Below are 19,469 nucleotides of genomic sequence, written 5' to 3' on the forward strand. Positions count from 1 at the left end.
GAGACTGATTGATTGATTTATTAACAAAGTACATTTGAAGTACAACTCAATAAAAAAAACAGTGGACGACACCATAAAGCATTACACTTGTTTACAATAGGGCCCACCATTTTCAATTCATCAAAATGCATCAAAGACCAACAGTCGAAAATGTAGGCTATTATTTGCTTTAATATCAAATATTTCATTAATAGTACATTTCAGTTGCAACCACTGGAGGGCGACAAAACGACTTGCCATTGAGCAATAGGTGGTACACTTAGAGGTGGTACATTGGGACTGATCTTGGATCAGATTTACAATGACATAAAAATATGGATTCATAACGTACAGTCTGACCCTGAGTCAGCCCTGAAACTGGAGCCTCCTGGAGGGGGGCGTGTGAAGTGTGAGCAGGGCAGGCAAACTTGCTACTATGCGTGCGTATAGATCAATTTCAAGACAGACTCCCAAAAGCACCAATGAAATAGGTCGTTGAATGACATTCATCCAATGAACGAACTGGTTGTAAAAATGAAGGCGGGCGTATCAGCTGAGTGGCGTCACGTGTGTTCATGGGACAGTGGGATTGAGGAGGTCAAACGCCACTGCCAGTGTTTAACAAACGCAAGGCTAGCTGTTGGAAAGCTACAACGAATAAACGCCATATCCGAATGCAGGTCGATAATAAGATGCAATTAATTGCCATAATATAGTTGTAAAGGTAATTGGGACGTCGTATATCGCACGCGTTGGTGGTTGTCAGCTAACGCTAGCTACATGTAGCCACAATATGCTGTAGAACGTGTGCTTGTACAAACTAAGAAAGGCAGCTAAAAGTAAAACTACGGAAGTTGTGTGACATTTTGTTCGTAAACCGTTCTCTCATATTATCATATGTCTTGTGGATATACATTGTGGCAGTGGCGTATCTCTGCAGCACATCGTTTGTTTAGTTATAGCTGCAGCACTTGGCTTGTTTCGTGCCCATTTATCTATTGACAGTGCGTTGCGTAAACATTATCAACATGTTCCAGTCAATGCCCATGAGGCGTCCGATTTGCGACATCGGTGCGAAGGCGGTGAGATACCACAACAGCGGTGCCTTTGGGAAGAATATCGGCAACGGGGAGCCCGAAAGGGCCGCATGGCTGGGCAAAAGCATGGGCCTGTTGTTGTCATGGCTCCAGAGAGCAGGTGTGGGCGAGGCGGCGGCGAGGGCGTCCTGTAAGAAGAAGAAGCCAGGCTTGCTGTCCATACTCGCCAACCACTGCAGCTTCGTGACCGGCCAAAGGCTCCGACGTGCCTATCAGATCGGGGAGCTCTACTCCAACTTGTACTCTGAGCGAACGAGGTGGACCCTGGTGGGCAGCATATGGCGCAGGCTGCACAGAGAGCACGCCCGCTCGGGCAAACTAGTTGCAGCCCTGGCTGGTGTCTTTATGTGGGAGAGTGAAAAGATCCAGGATGAAGAAATTCGGAGGTATATGTTCAAAAGTAGATTTTGTAGTAGTTTTGTGTTCTGATGATTGGGGTGTGTGTGTGTGTGTGTGTGTGTGTGTGGAAGAGGGAGGGTGAAAAAAAAGATCTCAAATATTGGTCTGTGATAAAATAACAATTGTGCATTGTATTAATTTGCTTTCGCATTTTAATTTGGTTTTAAGATGTGGACTTGAGCTTCAAGCTTTGGAGGCTGTGAAAGAAATAACCAAGTCCTCGGTGGCAGTAGCAGCAGAACCTGGCTGGGAAATTGTGATGGAGAAAAAAGACTTCAAAGTGTGGAAGCGGCCTATTCCTAACAGCCACTTGTATGAATACAGAGGTCAGCCAACAACCCAGCAGTCTAAAGTGGCATGTGAAACCTGAGTCTTGACATGTGTGCATGCATGCAGCTAATGCTATCTGAGTTATTCATCATGTGCTGTTTTGTTTTGGATAGTCAGACAGAATGTATTGACATTAATGTCAACTGAATGTCAAATAGTAGTTTTATGCTTTTCTTTCCATTTTGCCACAGTTTTGGGCTCCTACACTGATGTCACACCAAGACAGTTCTTCAATGTTCAGGTACAGCGCTTTGAAATCTTCATGTGAATGTCAGAAAAGCAATGAATTACAGAAAGAAGTTAAGAACCTCAAAACTGATGACTCCTCAACCCAAAAACAATTTGGGAGGGAATTTAATGCGTACAATATTCAAGCTCCTCTTACTCCACAAAGGAAATAATGTTGTGGAGTAAGTTGTTGACAGACTTAAAATGGGGTTTTTGTTTCTGTACATTGCCCCACCAGACCCTCACTTAATAATGTTGGCTAAGGGCAATCTGTCCTTGATGTTTGTGTGTGACTGTGTTACCCTTCTCCCCACCTCGTTCTAAGAGCCTTACCTCTTGCCAGGCCGCCCTGTGTAAATAGTAATTTGTTGTGACCTGCTTGGTTAAAACCTGAGGCATGTCTTTGATTATGTTAGGCATGTTTTGTGAGTGAGTGTTGCCTTGATTTGAATGTAGCCTAATGGTGTATGGCATGGTTTTTCAGGTTTTCATAGTAAGCGCATACACTGTATGCGCTTACTATGAAAACCTGAAAAACCTGTCCGTTTGTCCTGTCCGTCCGTCATGCCTCGTGAGTTGTGACACGCTCTATAGGTGCTGCCACACTATCTAAAGAGCCGCGCACATTCTCGGCTGCGCACAGCAGCTGCGCACAGTTTTTAGACAGCTGGTGGATGGAAAAGAAGCTCCACTTCCGCGGACGACTTGTGCAACGGCCAGATTCCCGGAAGCGCTCTCCTCCGCGTCAATCGTCTGCGGAGGTGGAGCTTAATTCCCATCCACCAGCTGTCTAAAAACCAGCTGTGCACACGCCGCACAGCTTCTTCTGTCCGCGGCTGTCGGAAGTTTTGCGCTTAGGTGTGGAAAGGGCTTATATATGGCCAATACAGAATTCATTCCATGTGTTGATCTGACCTCATCTGACCTCATAAAAACCTGTACACTCAAGACACTGCCCCTACTGCCACCCTTAGATCTCCATATATGGACAAATTGATACTGCCAATAACATTAAACAATTATTCTTGATGTAAAGAATTACATTTGATTGACATTCCAAGCCTTAATACAACAAAGCAGCAGAAGCTGAGTTTGTGAAATTATTAGCTAACTGCCTTTATTTGTAATCACATGTCAATACACTGGCCAAATATTACATAACTAACTACATTCAAAACTAAAGTCACATTTGCTAATGGACATGATGCCACTTGCGCTGAAAGACTTTGACCTGTCTTGAATGACTTGAGATAAACTCTGAATGAACTAACTGTAGAAGTGTAGAATGTAACACTCTAGGTCTGTGCACAAACTGAGTACTATAAAAAGCTGCTGTTGTCACGTTTCCCTCCTCCCCTCCCCCCAGTTGGATACAGAGTACAGGAAGAAGTGGGACGCTCTGGTCATCAAGCTTGAGGTGGTAGACCGAGAGGTCAACACTGGCACCGAAGTTGTACACTGGGCCACACACTTCCCTGTAAGTTTCTGTTGCTTGCGATTACATTTCACTCGGAGATAAGAGGCCGACTTAATCAAAGCACCCATAAGAACATAAAAGTATAGAAAGTGTAAGCGCCCTCGATGTAAAGAATGAAGTGGATTGGTTTCAACAGGTGTTTTTATTTGAAAACTATGAAAAGATAGAGAATACATACTTTAACAAACATTTCATAGTTTCATTCAACAACAAAAGCAGTGCATTTGAATTAATCACTTTAGTACAATTCAACAATACAATACTTTATAGTCTATTATAATTCAGTGATTCAATATAAGTAAAGTCATTTCCATAGAAAACCAAGCAGACATAAAGCAAAATGCACCATAACCAAAGTATCATAGACCCAAACAAAACAAACGAAAGTAATTAAGCCCAAAGTAAATAATAAATGAAAACCCAAACAAACAGAATCCTATACCTTGCTCCGCCTATCGAGGGGCTAACAAGCTGTTTGAATGCCACTTGGAACCTTCATTCACCGTCACCCATCATAGGAAATTACAGCAGGCACTGTGGAAAATATTATAAACTGCTCAGTACACTGAAGCTACACATGTCTGGGTACAACATTTACGGAATTAAAGTGTGTGAGGCATTTCCAACAAACATACCGTCTTGTGCTGCTACGTATACACGCCGTCTCTCTCCTGTCACTGTCTGACTGAGTGTGAATGAAGGGGGGTGAGTGAAGCGAGCGGGTTTAAGTGCGTGCCGGTGTGGTGACAGGACGTTTCGAAATAAGGTAAACCAAACGTACAGGAAATGTCAAAATAAAAGCACCCCAAAAGCAACGTAAATAAACAAATCAACTTCAAACAAAAAATTATTGAAGTTAAAACCAGCAAGTGTCCCCGACACTTACAGAAAGGATATTTCCATTCATAGCGCCACTGTGCTTCCATGTCAAACAGAAGAATTTCTCAATCCATGGGGGGAAATAAAGATGCATTTAGTCCATATAAGTGGTCCCCAGACAGGTACCCTAGTAAGTGGTTGTCTACAAACTGAAGTATGTCGCTTATTACCTATGTGTAATCTATATTATTTAATCTATATTTTATATCTATTATAGCCTTAGATCTACTAAATGCAATTTGTCCACACTCAACTTTTACAAGTGATGTCTCAATTTTATGTCTATTCTTTACAGTATCCCTTGTACTCGAGAGACTATGTCTATGTGCGCCGCTATGATGTTGACCTAGAGAACAACCTGATGACCTTGGTATCAAGGTGGGTATTTTATTATATATATTTTGTGGGGGTTTTCTTTACTAATAAAGTTTTTTTTATTTTTGTTGCTTCCTCTTGACCCCCATGTAAAGCGTCTTTGGGTACTCGGAAAAGCACTATATATGTTTGAGATATTATTACTGTTATTATAAAGAGACAAGAATATTGGAATTTATAAATAATTACTCTGCATTGTGTATTTGTATCTTTGACATGTGGTATATATATATATATATATATATATATATATATATATTTTTTTTTTTTTTTTTTTTTTTTTTCTGTTTTTGTTACAGAGCTGTGCAGCATCCTCGGGTCCCAGAATCTCAGAACTTTGTCAGAGTCAATTCATACCAGTCAAAGATGGTAATCCGTCCTCACAAGTCCTTTGATGAGGTGGGTGTCTGGGTGATGAATGTTTTAGCATTTTGGTTTGCAATACATAACAGGTGTGTGTTCTTCAGCTATTGGTGACCTTGTGGTGTTGTGTTTTTGCTTTTCTACACAGAATGGCTTTGATTATCTGCTTACCTACAGCGATGACCCTCAGACTGTCTTTCCTCGTTACTGTGTGAGCTGGATGGTGTCTAGTGGTAAGTTCTTTACACTGGTCTAGTTGTCATATAGGATTCATGCTGTGTCTTATGTTAAAAGGACTACTTATTTTAGGAATAACATGAACGGAGAATTAGTGTTCATGGTTTCCTTTAACACCTTGTAAATAGTACACACAAACATGTACAACCCCTCGTCAAAACAGAAAAAAGGTCTTGGTGTTTCACTTGCACTAGATGTAGTTCAGGGGATGGTGTATTTGAGGTTTATGTCCTCTCTCCCTCTTATGAATACACATACAATTAAACCTAGAAGTACATAAAGAGTTTCACAGTATTCCCCTTTCATCACATTTGTTCTAGTTTTACGTTATATAATGTTAAATAACTACTAGCCAGGTAGCAGTAGGTAACATCAGTGCAGGAAATGGACCATGCTGCTCTGCTTCCGTCTGACAGAAATGCTTTTTTCCCATTCCTCTGGACAAAAGCAGTTGTGCAATAATTCAGTTCTAATAGGCCTACGTTTCAAGTTACCCACAATCAAGGTTTTTCTCCATTTTACTACATTTATAGCACTAGTATTCAAACATGTATACCTTATCTGGTAGGTATGCCTGACTTTTTGGACAAACTACATGCTGCTGCCTTGAGAGCCAAGTTGGAAGTTGGGATCCATGACTATACAGGTGTTATAAAGCCCATCGATGCTACCCGCCAGGAACGTCTCACTGGGGACAACACACACACAGGAGATCCTGGCCGTATCTATGCTTGAGACTAAAAAGCTCATGGGTTAGTTGTGGTTATGGGGAACATTAAATCAAGTGATAACCTGCTTGGAAGATACGAAGTCCTGGAAGTGGTCATAAGAACAGTGGAACCTATTTGTGACAATATGTGCACCCTTTGTGGGGAAAAAGAAAAAATGACTACTACAAAGAAGTTATTTCACACTGCCCGTCTTGCCACTGTTTTTGCTTTGCCAACTGATATCCTGAAGGGTGACATCTCCCTTCTGCCTCCTTTTACCTGATACTGTAATGACTGGCACCAACCAGCAAGACTGAGCCAAAACACCTTGTTATTGTAAAGTTGCTTTTGCCAAAGCACTTCTGAATTATCACATTATATACTAGATGTTTCTCACAGTACCTTCTGTTACTCCTATTGATTTGGCACCGTAATGTCTGATGGCAATGTCTTTACTTTTCAAAGGCCAACTCTGCATTTCCCACTGCATTTCCCACACCTCTGTTGTACAGTCGATACAGTGTCTACATTCTGATTGGATTGGATTGGAAAGTAATGCAAGTGGCAGTGGAAGTAGCATATATGATGAGTTTAGTGGATTTCTGGACTTCGCAAATACATACTTTATCGTTCCCAAATGCCTAGTCTTGTGTGCTTTAGACAGCAGGGTTCCTACAAAAGTATGGAATTATATTTTTGCCATTTCCATGTCTGGATAAGTATGGAAATAAGACAAAAGGAATATTGAAAAAGAATTGTTTCCAGACTATTTACTTATAACACACATTCCCCACCAAAATAGTTTAAATAAAATGAGGCAATCTCCTAACTATAACCGCAAGCAAGGGAGCAGCACATGTCCGACATGCGGATGCATGTCGAACTAATCCTCCGTCGGAATTAAATGTGGTCACCGTATACAATACAAAAATAATAATTCAGGATTCCAATTCAGAAATGGCAAAAACTGTATACATTGTAGGCACAAAAAATATATGATTTGAAAGCCGATCTACAAGCTCACAATGTAAAGCATTGTGATGTGAGCTTGTAGATTGGCTATTTTCGCCACTTGTCACCATTTCATGGCTAAGCCGTTGGTTAAATCGTTAATTGATTTCTATAAGCAACAGCACTTGGTTACAATCTATTTGGCAAAACCTAATATATAGATAGAAGATGGAAGATAATTGAACGGTTGGATTTTAAAAGCATTTAGTAACAAACATCTAGATATTTTTACTATGATGTCAAATATGATGTGACATATCAACAGAGAATTCTGGAAATTATTGTCTGGAAAAGCCATTTTAAACGAAATTTTAAAATGGAAAATGTGTAAGAACCCTGTCCCTCACACGAGCATTACGTACTGTCAATGTACTGTAACTTGGGAACAGATACCATACAGAACTTCTCCGTAAACCTCTCCATAAGATGATAGCCGGCCAATTATGGCATAATTAGTGCTACTTTTTAATGACAACGTAGAACAAAAGAATGGGAATAATGGGGTAACACTGGTATTTATAAAATATTTATTGCAATGATTAGCAGTCATTTCTATAATGTGTCCTGTCCAATCCAAAGTAGATTATGTAAACTAGTTATAACTTTTTTTTTTTGCCCACAGTGATCTCTTCACATCAGAGCAATACGATTTAAGTTCAAAATGGTTTCCCTGTAACTAAGTTTTTAAATTGAGTTTGTCTACAAGATTGAACCTTAATAGCTGGTATAAATCAGTTGACTTAAGATCCTCTCTCATGGGTTCCTTCTCTTACAGTATGTGGATGGAACTGTTTTTCTTGTTGGCACATCCCAGATGTTGTGCTGTCCGTCCCAACATATTTGTGGTTTAATTTGCCAGGGTTCATTGACGTAAAGCCTTCCGATGACCAGATGGATAACCAGTCCCTCACCATTAGGGGCATAGTGTCTTGTGGCAACCAACTAAACCTCAAATAACAATAAAATGGTACTAATGCGCTTGGCTTTAGATTTTTCCAGAAATGGAATCTGACCTTGTTTGCTGATAAATGAATGCCCTTTCATAAAAAGTATAGCACTTGAGCAATCAAATAAAACATTTTGTGATTAAAAATTGTCCTACCTCAGCTCAGACACACACACACACACACCTCAGAACTCACCAGTGATTGGTTGATGTATACCCTGATGTTCACAAACAGGCCAATGTAGGCATGGCTTCCCTGTGCAATAAGGCTTTAAGACGGCTAAATTAATTAGCAGTTATCTGGCTAACTAATTTGAATATCTATATAATAGCCTACATCTTAGAATGTTATTACGTCACTCAGTTCACTGTAGTGATGTAATTGCTTCGTTTCATCCTTTCACATTGGGCTACAATGTTATGCATTAATAAATTATGTCTTGAATGCCTACAATGCCTACAGATGATGTGCTAACACAATGATGTGCTAACATGCTAATGAGAGCTTTGTGTGTTGATGTTGCGAGGTGTATTTGGCATAGTTGTCAGCTGAGCTGTGTGGTTCGCTGTATGCACGTGGCAGCATGTGATTGGTCTACTTTTTTACAGGTGGACATATAAAGTGATCTACATCTATACGTAACATTTGTGACTATACACAGGAGTAGACCAACACTGCTGGGCCCTTAAGTGCCATGCCGTTAAACATAATACATTAAGTTCAATGTGGTATAACTATGTTTGTTCCAACTACAGTTATGCTTGTTTGTAACTTTTCCCCATCTGCAACGTTTTGTTTTATTTTTTGTAAGTGTAGGTCCTAGAAGTACATGTTGCTGTACAACTTGTTGCTGTTCTAAATAAGAGTTGGCTCTGTATTAATGAATGTCATGAAAACGTGGGATATCATGTAACATAGTCTAATGGACTACACTGTTTACAGCCTGACAATCTGACAAAGTGTCATGACATTTCTTTTTTGTTTGAAACATTGTCTAGCTTGCATGGACTTCGATTTAATGTCCTTAAAAATATATATAATTGCGACTCTTTCGAGTCAATAGAAGGATCCTACACAAGTGTTAAATATTTAATATATCCCTGTAATGTCTAAAATGTTAGACCTGAGGCTGATAACAAATTGGTGATCCAGGTCTAAATCAGTTAATAGTACCTTCAGTGAATAAAGTGTTGCTACGTTTGTAAAGAAAAGGCCATTCTTAACCGTGGAGTGTTCGAGACTGGGGTTCGATTACTCTTGTGTTTCCGGCTTGGCTGGACATCCAGTGAACACGATTGGTGTTCACTGTTCAGCAGGGTGCAGAACTGGGAGGAGGGATAGTGTGTTCCTCCACTTGTGACTGGTGACTACCGTACATCGGTACATGGGCATTGGAGGAGATATGGGTGTCCACACCTTCCCCAGACCAACATAAGGGGTTGACAGTGAAGACTATATAAATATGGGGGAATTGACAATGACTAAATTCAGCAGAAGAAAAGATAAACATCTTGGTAACGGTGTAAAGTGTGGTTATGGTGGAACGGTATGCTATATTTTCTGCTTCAGGCAGTGCATTCTGGTGTGCTCTTCTTTGTCACTTACTGACACAGTTTGCCTCCTGCAGTAGTCACGTTTTTGTCCATATACTTTTGAGCTAGCAGTATAATGTGATTACCAAAACTAATGTTGATTGCATCACAAATAGCATTATTATTGTATAGAAACTGGTTAACTGAGTTGGAGCACTCTATGTGATTTACAGAAATGTTGAAATGGAACTAACTTAATTTCAATAAACCATTTTCAATTGTATCTTGCTATTTCTGTTTATACTTAAGGCTTTCAGTGACTACTGTGTAGTTTCACCTTATAGTTGTACGGTACCCATATACACACTCCCACAGTGATACGTGGGATTATACCAGTGCAAAACGGTAGCGACATTCCAGTCTAAATGGCTAATCTGTAAAACCTCCGATGTTGAGGTGCATGGGGAAGTGATCAAAAGGGGCATCTGCTTGGAACCCTACCAGCTCTTTGCCTAACTGGCTAGCAATACATTTGTAGCTGCTATAGTATATTTCATTATTTTCACTTTTTGCCTCACGAATACAGTTTCAGTTCGGTATACCAATTTGATCCAATCAGGAGAGAGAACTCATACAATACAGGATGGACAAGTTCTCTCTCCTGATTAGCTGAAATTTGGCCACCCACCAGAAAATGTATTTTATGTTCATTAAAGAGCTGGAGAGATGGGGATACCTCCGTTACTGAACACTCTGGTTGCTATCAGACTATAGTGGTTAAACTTTTTAAGTTAACCAAAAATATCACTTACCCTACTTAAGTAGCCTACTTTTGCAAATACTTTGAGATCAATGCAAGTCTCTGCCAACATTCAATGAATATTAGACTTTTTGCATGGCTTTTTTCATGGGTTTCCTGTACTGCCAATAACTGCTTGACTTGAATGTACCCATGCTGGCATCATATAATTTGCATTAATGATGTTCTGTCTAGCTCCAATCTAGGAAGCATAGGCAACACCCAAGTCTAGGGCTAATATCAGATTGGAATGGGATGTTTTCAATACCTCCATTGTCATTTTCATGTGTAGTAGGTTACACCTGCATTTCTTAACCTATAAGATAAAGCTTGGATAATTATCATGGTTGCTGTAGATAGTGTATTATGGTTTAACTCATTCTGATAAAAACCTACTTTTCTTAGTAGAATATACCGTAGAAAGATGAATATAAATGGTAAATGATGCAATTATATACATAGATTACATAGATTGTGCATTACATTCACCCATCCACACGCACATTCATACACCGATTGCGGCAGAAGCCATGCAAGGTACCAACCAGCACATCGGGAGCAATTTGGGGTTCAGTGTCTTGCCCAAGGACTGTAGATACTAGACAGGAGGAGTCGGGATTCGAACCGCTGACCCATGGATCATTGGACGACCTGCTCTATTTCCTGAGCCACAGTCGCCCCCTAGACTGTCAGAGTTGTCAGTACTCGTAGACGTTTTGTGAAAAGACAGTTCATTACTAGGCTAGTTCATCAGCCCATCCGTTAAACTATGATGGACTATTCATAATCGTTTTAAGAGAACTGATTACTAAAGCCATATGTCAACAACACTAGTTGTATATGTAGCTGTAGCCTCTTTATTTTATTTTTTAATAATTATTAAGTGACAAAACAAATATGATCTCAGTAATGATTATAGGGTATGCATGCAGTCTAGTAGAACCGAGATAACTATATAATAATTTGATCACATCTAGAACACAGACCATCAGTTTATAATTCTTGCGCATTGTCCAGTGTCGTTATGATTGATATTTCAAAGCATGTCCACATTCTTAACCCATTCTGGGCGGGAACCCCTTTTGGTGTTTTAAGCATTATGTTATGCTTTAGCTATTGAAATGCAGATCTACAAGCTCTTAGCGTGGCACCGAGTGCCGCGCTATGAGCTTGTAGGTCTGCTATTTTAGAAACATCTTGAAAATGTGGTGCAACTCTTTCAATTGGCCTATATATTCTTTCAGAGCTTTTTAACTCAAATCTTTGCTTCTGGGGAGTCCTTGGAACGACATATTTTCAGATGTTGGTCGGTAGACAATTACATATATTTTTGGGGGTCCTTGACATGAAAATGTTTGAGAACCACTGACAAAGAAACAGGTTTTTCAGAAAACTTGTCAGGATTTAGAAGACATTTGTAGAATCGTCCTCAGGTCTAAATGGGTTTATTGACTCACATTGTTGTAGCATGTGACCTCTATTCTATACAGGCTGAAATGAAAAGCCATAGTTAAAAGCCACTGAACACTTAGTATAATTGATCAGATCCACAAATCTGCCATTTTGAAACTAGCCTGCCAGTAGATAACACGGCTTCATTTGTATGAAACTCATAAACCCCTCAAGTCTCATCAATCTCCCTGTCCCTGACTTGTTTTGTTTAATTCTTGCCCTTAATAGAATATATTCATTGGTGCTAGACATCCACACGGGATATTCAGATCATATTTATTAGGGCCCAGAATCAATACAATGTCGTAAGACAAATTTATTAAACATCAGTAAAAAAGAAAAAAAAAAGATGAACATGATTCTGTCTTAAGTTACAGACATCTTAAGAGAATAAAGATTACATTTTTGTAAGTGTATAGCAAAAAAGAATATTAGAACCCACAACTTATTAGGCATGCTCCCTTGTTTAATTAAATAAGCATTTTGATCATTTGATCATACAAGGGATGTTTCTCCGGTGTGTTGCAAGTCTTATATACATTTAATAAGATAATTATATAACGAGCCATTTTTTTTTAAATAACCGTTCCACAAACATTTACAATATTTCCAAACAAAGTCTATCCTTCATTTAGACCAGTTGGTGGTTCCCAATATAACCCACTCCTCAAAAGGAGATTTTCAACGTACATTTCTAATGGTCAGTTGTGACCTTCAGTACTACAACTGCATCCACAATCTCTACAATCCTTTCTCTAAAGACTGTAAGACTGCTTCATTTATTTGGTACATATTGCTCTTGTGCTCTGATTAGATGAATAAACAATTGGCCTAGGATAAAGGTCATCTGAGTTTTCTACAGCAAAACAGCATTGGCATTGGGTTGATAACATAAAAAGGCAGATAACATCAATAAGCAGAGTAGGTAAGTTAGTCAGAAGAAGAATGCTCACAAGCCTCCAAGGTGCTTGGCACAACCATGAACAGAAGATGCACTGCATGGTTAGATCAAGCACAATGGCGTCCTGGGCAAAGCACAGAGCTCTGCTGCTCAGTCAGGCAGCTCATCCATTTTTCTTTCTTTTTTTTGCATAAACACGTATGAAGAAACTTGCTTTAAGGCTGTAAAACAAAACAATGTCTTCTTTCGTGGTTATGTTTGACAGAAATGTAACGAGTATGGTCAAAAAAGGATCAAAAATCACATACGAGTCATATGACAATACTTCCAAAAGACATACACCATATCTGGTATATTATAAGATGACTTTGTTCTCCAGAGTTTGCCCAGTATTCTAAATATCCTCATAACTTTCATTCGTAGCCCAATATGAGAGTTGGTCCAAGTCCATAGGTGTGAAGGAGGAGTTATCGCAGTGCGGTCGAGCAAAAAGATACCGCCACCTTACACTGGGGAAGTGTTCGCAGTACAGTGCGTCTAGGACCATTTGCGAAATAAAAAAAGGATTAGTCATAGGTCACTCTCACTGCGGAAAAATAGGCACCACCCTTCCTGCGCACAAACTGCGTCAAACCACGCCCTCTCGTCTTTCGCACCCTATTTTGCCAGATGTTTTTGTATGAAAAAATAAAGAGTTGGTCAGTTTTATCATGCAAATAATATAGAATATTAAAAATTCTGATGGAATGGTTTAACTCGAGCCATAAGGATGGACTTCTTGATCAAATTAGTACGCCATCAGTGCATTGGGCATTTCTTCTCAGGCAATCGATGGAAATAGAATTTCGGTGAAATATAATGGTCGTCTTATTGAAAACCCAGAGATTCTTAGGGAATACAGTTGCCCACTGCCCAGTATAATTCTTCTGATAGCCTTGCAAAAAGAGTCTTTGTGTCTAATCACTCAAATGGACTAAATAATAACAGTTAAATCTATATCACTGTAGTCCATCTTTTGAGATTTGAGATCTAATCTGAACACAGACAAAACCACTCCTGACATATCCTTCTCCTAACCATGTTAACGGTCACTGGACTCAATGTCAAGAGTCAGACCCAGGATGCTATCAGTTGAAAGAGCTATAAGGGAAGTCCCTTGAAAAGGTTTGGCAATCTTGTTACTGCCATTCATTTCTAGATCCCCGGGGACATCTTGTTAAAATGAGAAGGCATGGTGTGATAATCAACTTAAATCTTTGGCAACTGAGCCACTTTGTGGGATGAATTAGATAAATATGCATATACCACACAAAGGAAGTCTAGATTTGTTGTGGCACAAAGGGATTCATGGATCATTAGTGGAAAGAAGTACAAAAATGGAATGTGTTGGTGAAAATGGACAGTTTCCTTTTTTGGGGTAATGGGGATGTTTCAGGATGATGCGTGAACTAATAGAATGGTATTATGGGGTGTTACACATGGAACACACGGTTATGTTCTCTTACCTCAGTTTCTTTCCTTTTTTTGACGGATCTCCAAAATTTGAAGTTTGTCTTTTTAGCTCATGCTCAAACTTGTAGATCTTACCATTTATTACACCCTCCAGATCATGCAGTCAGAATCCTTCAGATCGCTGGGGTACTTTGTCCATTGGTCTAAAAAGTGCCTGACTGAAAAAAAAACTCAAATACATTCAACCAAAATTTGGTTGACAGATATTGGATGATTTTGTACATGTTCCTGTGACTAAAAATCACAAATACCATCCCAAGAAAGCATTAATGTAAGGCAAACACATTTGAACCATACCTTAATTCAGTCTATGACACACTCCAACTGGTGTCTTTGGAAAGTCACTTCCACACACCTAGTCTCTCCAGACAGAAACTGGACTTGGTGCGAAGTGTGCACCATGGTGGAGCAGATTCAAAAGCGGTGAAAAAGTGTGGATGCTCTGAGCTTCTTCTCGGGGATCCACCAGCTTCCTCTATTTGAGACAGACTGTCCTGACTGCGTCTTCTCCGGAACCCTCAAAGTCTCTACCCTCCGCCCCTCTTTGAAGTTAGGAGGGGGTTGGTCATTTTCTCTTGGGATAGGTGGACAGGCAAGAAGTACTTTGACTGGGTGGGATTGGCCTCAGGTTTGGGGCGGGGGGGTTCTGGTTCCGCATTTCATAAATATTAATACAGAGTCCTCCCTCTCCAAAGCAGCAGATTCTTTAATTTCGTTAGAGGGGGAAGTGCTTTATTCACTTAATGGCTTTTATTAGTGTGCGGTCTTCAACTCTTTCATTAGCTAAAGTGCTGCTATAATTTACAGGGGGAAAGGAGGTGGGGGAGAGGCGGGGTCTGAGCAGTGTTGGTCCTGTTGCCACTGGACAGACATACAGTACACTACTCTCAACCACTGCAGCTTTTCCTGAAATCAGGCATTCTGTCTCAAAGATAAATGCAGACTATTGCATCAAATGCATTGTAGATAGCATCCTCTTACCATTATAGTGTTGAGGTAAGTGCTGACAGTGTGTCGTCTTTCTTCCACTCTTAGGATTAACTCAAATGATTGCAAATGTAAATCAAAATGTCCCTATGTGAATTAGATACATTTGTATATACATAGAAATACATGGCATAAATATTATCAACTATTAACTACATACAATGAGGAGCCAATGAGCATAAATGTTCATCGGATGTTTGCAGAAAATAAAATCACTACATGATGTGAAGTTATTTAAAAAATGATCTGACTCAACACAGTGAAAGACATGTCTTTTTTTGTTATATCGGCTGGAAATGCAGATATAATATCCCCTGCATAATTATACGCATAACAGTTTATAGTCCATGGGTAAAAAAAAAAATTGTCACTGATCAATTTAACCATTGTGGCTGATATTCTAGAAACATACATTTTCTTTTGCCCATGGGTCACTTTGATCATGTCCATTTACTATATTATATGGGTTAGGGTTAATATGACTAGGAGTGTCAGCATAAAAAGTGCCACATGAGCACCCTATTAATTGCAATGCTGTTTAAATCCTTTCGACCTTCAGATGGTGTTAAATGGCTTGCAAAAGTGTACCTATGCTATGTATTCTGTATAATATTCTATTTTGTATACTTGTTCTGTTTTGGATTGATTAAACACATTGCAGTGAAATTCCCAGCCTGACCATGTAACATTTCTCTCCATGTATGGCGGTGCCCTCTGGAATGACTGACACAGATAACACAGCCATCCTCATTCAGACCAGCTATTCACGACGAGACGGAACCGTTATAAGACCGATTTACACTTTGACGCATGACGGTGTCGTGGGGCCAAAAATAGCTTATCTACCTGTTCACGCCTTGAATCCAAGCACGTAGATCTTATATTTTTGGTGCTCAACTTTGCCGTACGACGGAAGACATAAGCATTACAATGTTGCAGATAAAAGTCGCAGTGGTCTGAATCACCCTTAAAGCACACAGTGGCTTCAGATGAAATGCTATTCATTTTGCACCACGGGTCCTGGCTAGTTGTGAACAGCTGGACTCGGATGTCCCCAGACTGTGTCTGAGTGAATGAACTGATTAACCTGAGTGACCGTCCCCCACTAGAGAGAGGGGCTGGGCTGGGCTACCACTCTACAGCCTGAGTGACTGCCTCCATCATCAATGTCATATAAATCACTATGGCAGACCATGGAGGCTGGTAGTAGTAGTAGACAGGCGTTTCAAATGAAGCCTTGTCTCTGAGCCAGTGAGATGACCAGACTCTTGCCCAGTATTCAGGCATTTCTGGGCCAGAGGCAAGACTAGTATCTACTCACCTGATGAAAAAGGTGACTTATCTCTTCCGCATACTATAGCCTACTGTCAAACCACACTTTTCATTAACCACTTAAACCCTATATTCCATTGACGAGGGTCAATTAAATATATTGTCTTTATCCCCCACCTAAAAAAGCACATCTACAAAATCAAATGCACATTGGGACGTTGAGCTTGTAGATATGTGCGATTTTATGCCCAGAATAGGGATGCTTGGGTCCAAGCTCATGGTTAAATCATCTTCAGAAATGGAAAATGACAAAATCTTGCCTGGCTATCCTTGGTTTAAAGGGCTAGACCACTTTTGTAAAGGTTTGGGTTGTGTAGTTAGTTACCTTGCCATGAACTCCAAAAGTCTGCAAGAAATCTAAAATAATTGCTCCATTGATTAGAAATTGATTCAACAAGAAGTTGACAGTTAAAAAAAAATAGTACTGGATTTGGTGATGTTACTTCTATATTGTCAGAATCAAGTTAGTTTGCGTTCATTTATCGACTGAAATAACTCCTTGAGCCTCTTTACTGTAGGCTACAATATAAGTCCATAGGGAGCATTTTGAATTATTATTTCTTTTTTTTTAATGTTTTTTTGTGGCTTTCGCCTTCATTTTATATGAGTCGAACCTGCGGCACACTGCCAGACTGGATTACCAGCCAAGGTGCCTGGACCACTGAGCCATGGCCCAGGCCTGAATTATTATTTCTAATCAATTTTTTGATTTCTTGCCTACAGTACCTTTGGAGTTACACAAAGTGACACAACCAAAAGTCCCAAACCTAATGGTTTACATATTTGGGCTGTATTCTTGACAACAAACTGAAAGCATGGCAACAAAGGTCAGGTGATCAAAAAAGTAAATCAAAGAACAAGATTCCTGGGCAGAATTTCCTCCTGTGTCAACAAAAGTGCGCTCAATACTCTTGCGGTTGCTCTAATACGGTAATTCAGCTCTCCTTTGACTATGCTTCCACCTCTTGGTTCTCCAGCATCCTAATGTCACTTAAAAATAAGCTTCAAACCTCCCAAAACAAACTAATTCGAGTACTTCTCGGCCTGGGGCCCATGACCAGGGCTGTGCAGAGAGCACTGGGGGGGGCAATGGCTCAAACTCAAGAAAAGGGCACATGTGTGGGCGTGCCGATTTTTGGGGGTGGTCTTTTTGTGGAGTCCTTCCCTTGTGCCATTTCATGTCATTGGACAGTAAAATAAGCAATATGTTCTCATTAGTCTGAAACTAAAACTGACTGATGGCAGATTAAAAGATAATTCATTATGATAGTGGAATTTATCATTACTTGTCAAATGTTCGTCTTGAAGGGCCAATGGCACTTATTGGCCCCCCACACAAGCCCTTATTGGTCCCCCACATAAGCCCTTATTGGCCCCCCACAAGCCCTTATTGGCACCCCTCATAAGCTCGTATTGGCCCCGAACACCACATCCCCCCCCCCCCACATGTCCTTATGTTATATTTTGAGAAAGGGCACTTTCTGCAAAAGGGCAGGTGCTCAAGCCCCCCTAGCCACCCCTCTGCACGTGCCTGCCCATGACCCACCTCTTTCCGACCCATTTTGCTAGTCTAAACTGGCTCTTGGTTGAAGACAGAGTATAGCAATTGAAAATTGGATTGACATTCAAAATTGTAAATGCAACTTTGCCCACAATGCCCTCAGTGTAGGCCTATATGCCCGCATACCTGACTAACTACCTCAAAAAAGTGAGCGATACCCACAGCCACAATAGAGGGAGCTAGAACAATGATCTGGTACCACCCACTTTCAAAACAAATATGGGTAAATTCTCCTTATACAGCACCGCCACCCAAATGTGGAATGCCCTGACCCCCTCCCTCAAAAGATGCAGATTACTTGCTGTTATGATTCATGCCATATACAGCTCAGTAAGTCTGTGTACTGAACTTGAGATACAGTGTACTTCATAAGTAACAGTGCAGCTTGCATTGTGCTTGATAGCGAGATGTTTATCTGTCTGCATTGTACTGTCTTGAGAAGTTGAGATCGGGATGTGAGGCATCCTGTTAGGTGGCACCCATAAGGTCCGCCTGGTATGCCGACAGCCCTTGCACATCATCATGCCACGTTCCTATGTCGCGCATCATCACATCTTACTGTCTCGTTCCTATGATCCAGCACTATAAATATTCCCTGTCTGTCTAATAAACTTTGTGAATCTATGGTGTGATACTGCCTCTGTGTCTCATCATTGGTTCTCCCGGGCCCGTCTCCGTACCAACAGAGGTACTTCAACTGGATCATCACACCCCACCCAGCCTACACACACTACCGGCCTGTTCAGAGCCAGACCGGCTCCATTTGGAGATCACAACACTTGCATCTTTTAAAACAGGCCTGAAACTCCAGGTGGGAGGGAGAGGAAATGAAAAACCCAGATTAGTAGCAGAGTGACTCAGAACCTCAGCCTGATGGCCTAAAAAGTATAATGTTTCCCCCAAGTGTAGGGAATTCCCTTTGGCTTAGTGGTTAGGATGTTGGATTTCCAATGCGGGAGACCCGGGTTCGATTTCCAGATGTTACATTGGTGCTGTGACCCGGGTTTCCCCATGGGATTGATTGATTGAAAATTGTATTATTACTTGCGCAAGCAGAGCGCGAAGGTACTGCGATCGGCTGGGTATGTATGTCGGTGTATTTCGTCGGCCAATCAGGGACCAAGAACAGCGATCGGCTGGGTCTCAGTATAAGCACACCTAAGATTGCATGCGCGGACAAAAGAAGCTGTCTGCCGGGGTCTCTTCCGGGTGGCAGATTGCCGCGTCGGCCAGATTCCCGGAAACGCTTGCCCCAGTGGCAATCTGCCGCGTGGGTGGAGCTTCATTTCCATCCACCAGCTGTCTAAAAACCCGGAAGAGACCCCGGCAGACAGCTTCTTTTGGCCGCGCATGGAAGTTTA

At 40.7% G+C, this 19,469-nt stretch overlaps 1 protein-coding gene across 1 annotated transcript; it reads left to right on the forward strand.

The window, feature by feature from the left end:
* The first annotated feature begins 551 nt into the window (after positions 1–551).
* stard7 (StAR related lipid transfer domain containing 7) lies at positions 552–9,847 on the forward strand. The gene is made up of 8 exons (XM_083793205.1): positions 552–1,462; positions 1,644–1,801; positions 1,997–2,046; positions 3,400–3,510; positions 4,685–4,767; positions 5,064–5,163; positions 5,276–5,360; positions 5,933–9,847. Exons 1-8 carry the CDS (start codon positions 1,008–1,010, stop codon positions 6,097–6,099), a joined length of 1,209 nt encoding a protein of 402 aa, XP_083649331.1. The 5' UTR covers positions 552–1,007; the 3' UTR covers positions 6,100–9,847.
* Positions 9,848–19,469: the final 9,622 nt, after the last annotated feature.

This window comes from Protomyctophum parallelum (genome assembly GCF_964188405.1).
Source record: "Protomyctophum parallelum genome assembly, chromosome: 21".
NCBI classification, from domain to species: Eukaryota; Metazoa; Chordata; class Actinopteri; order Myctophiformes; family Myctophidae; genus Protomyctophum; species Protomyctophum parallelum.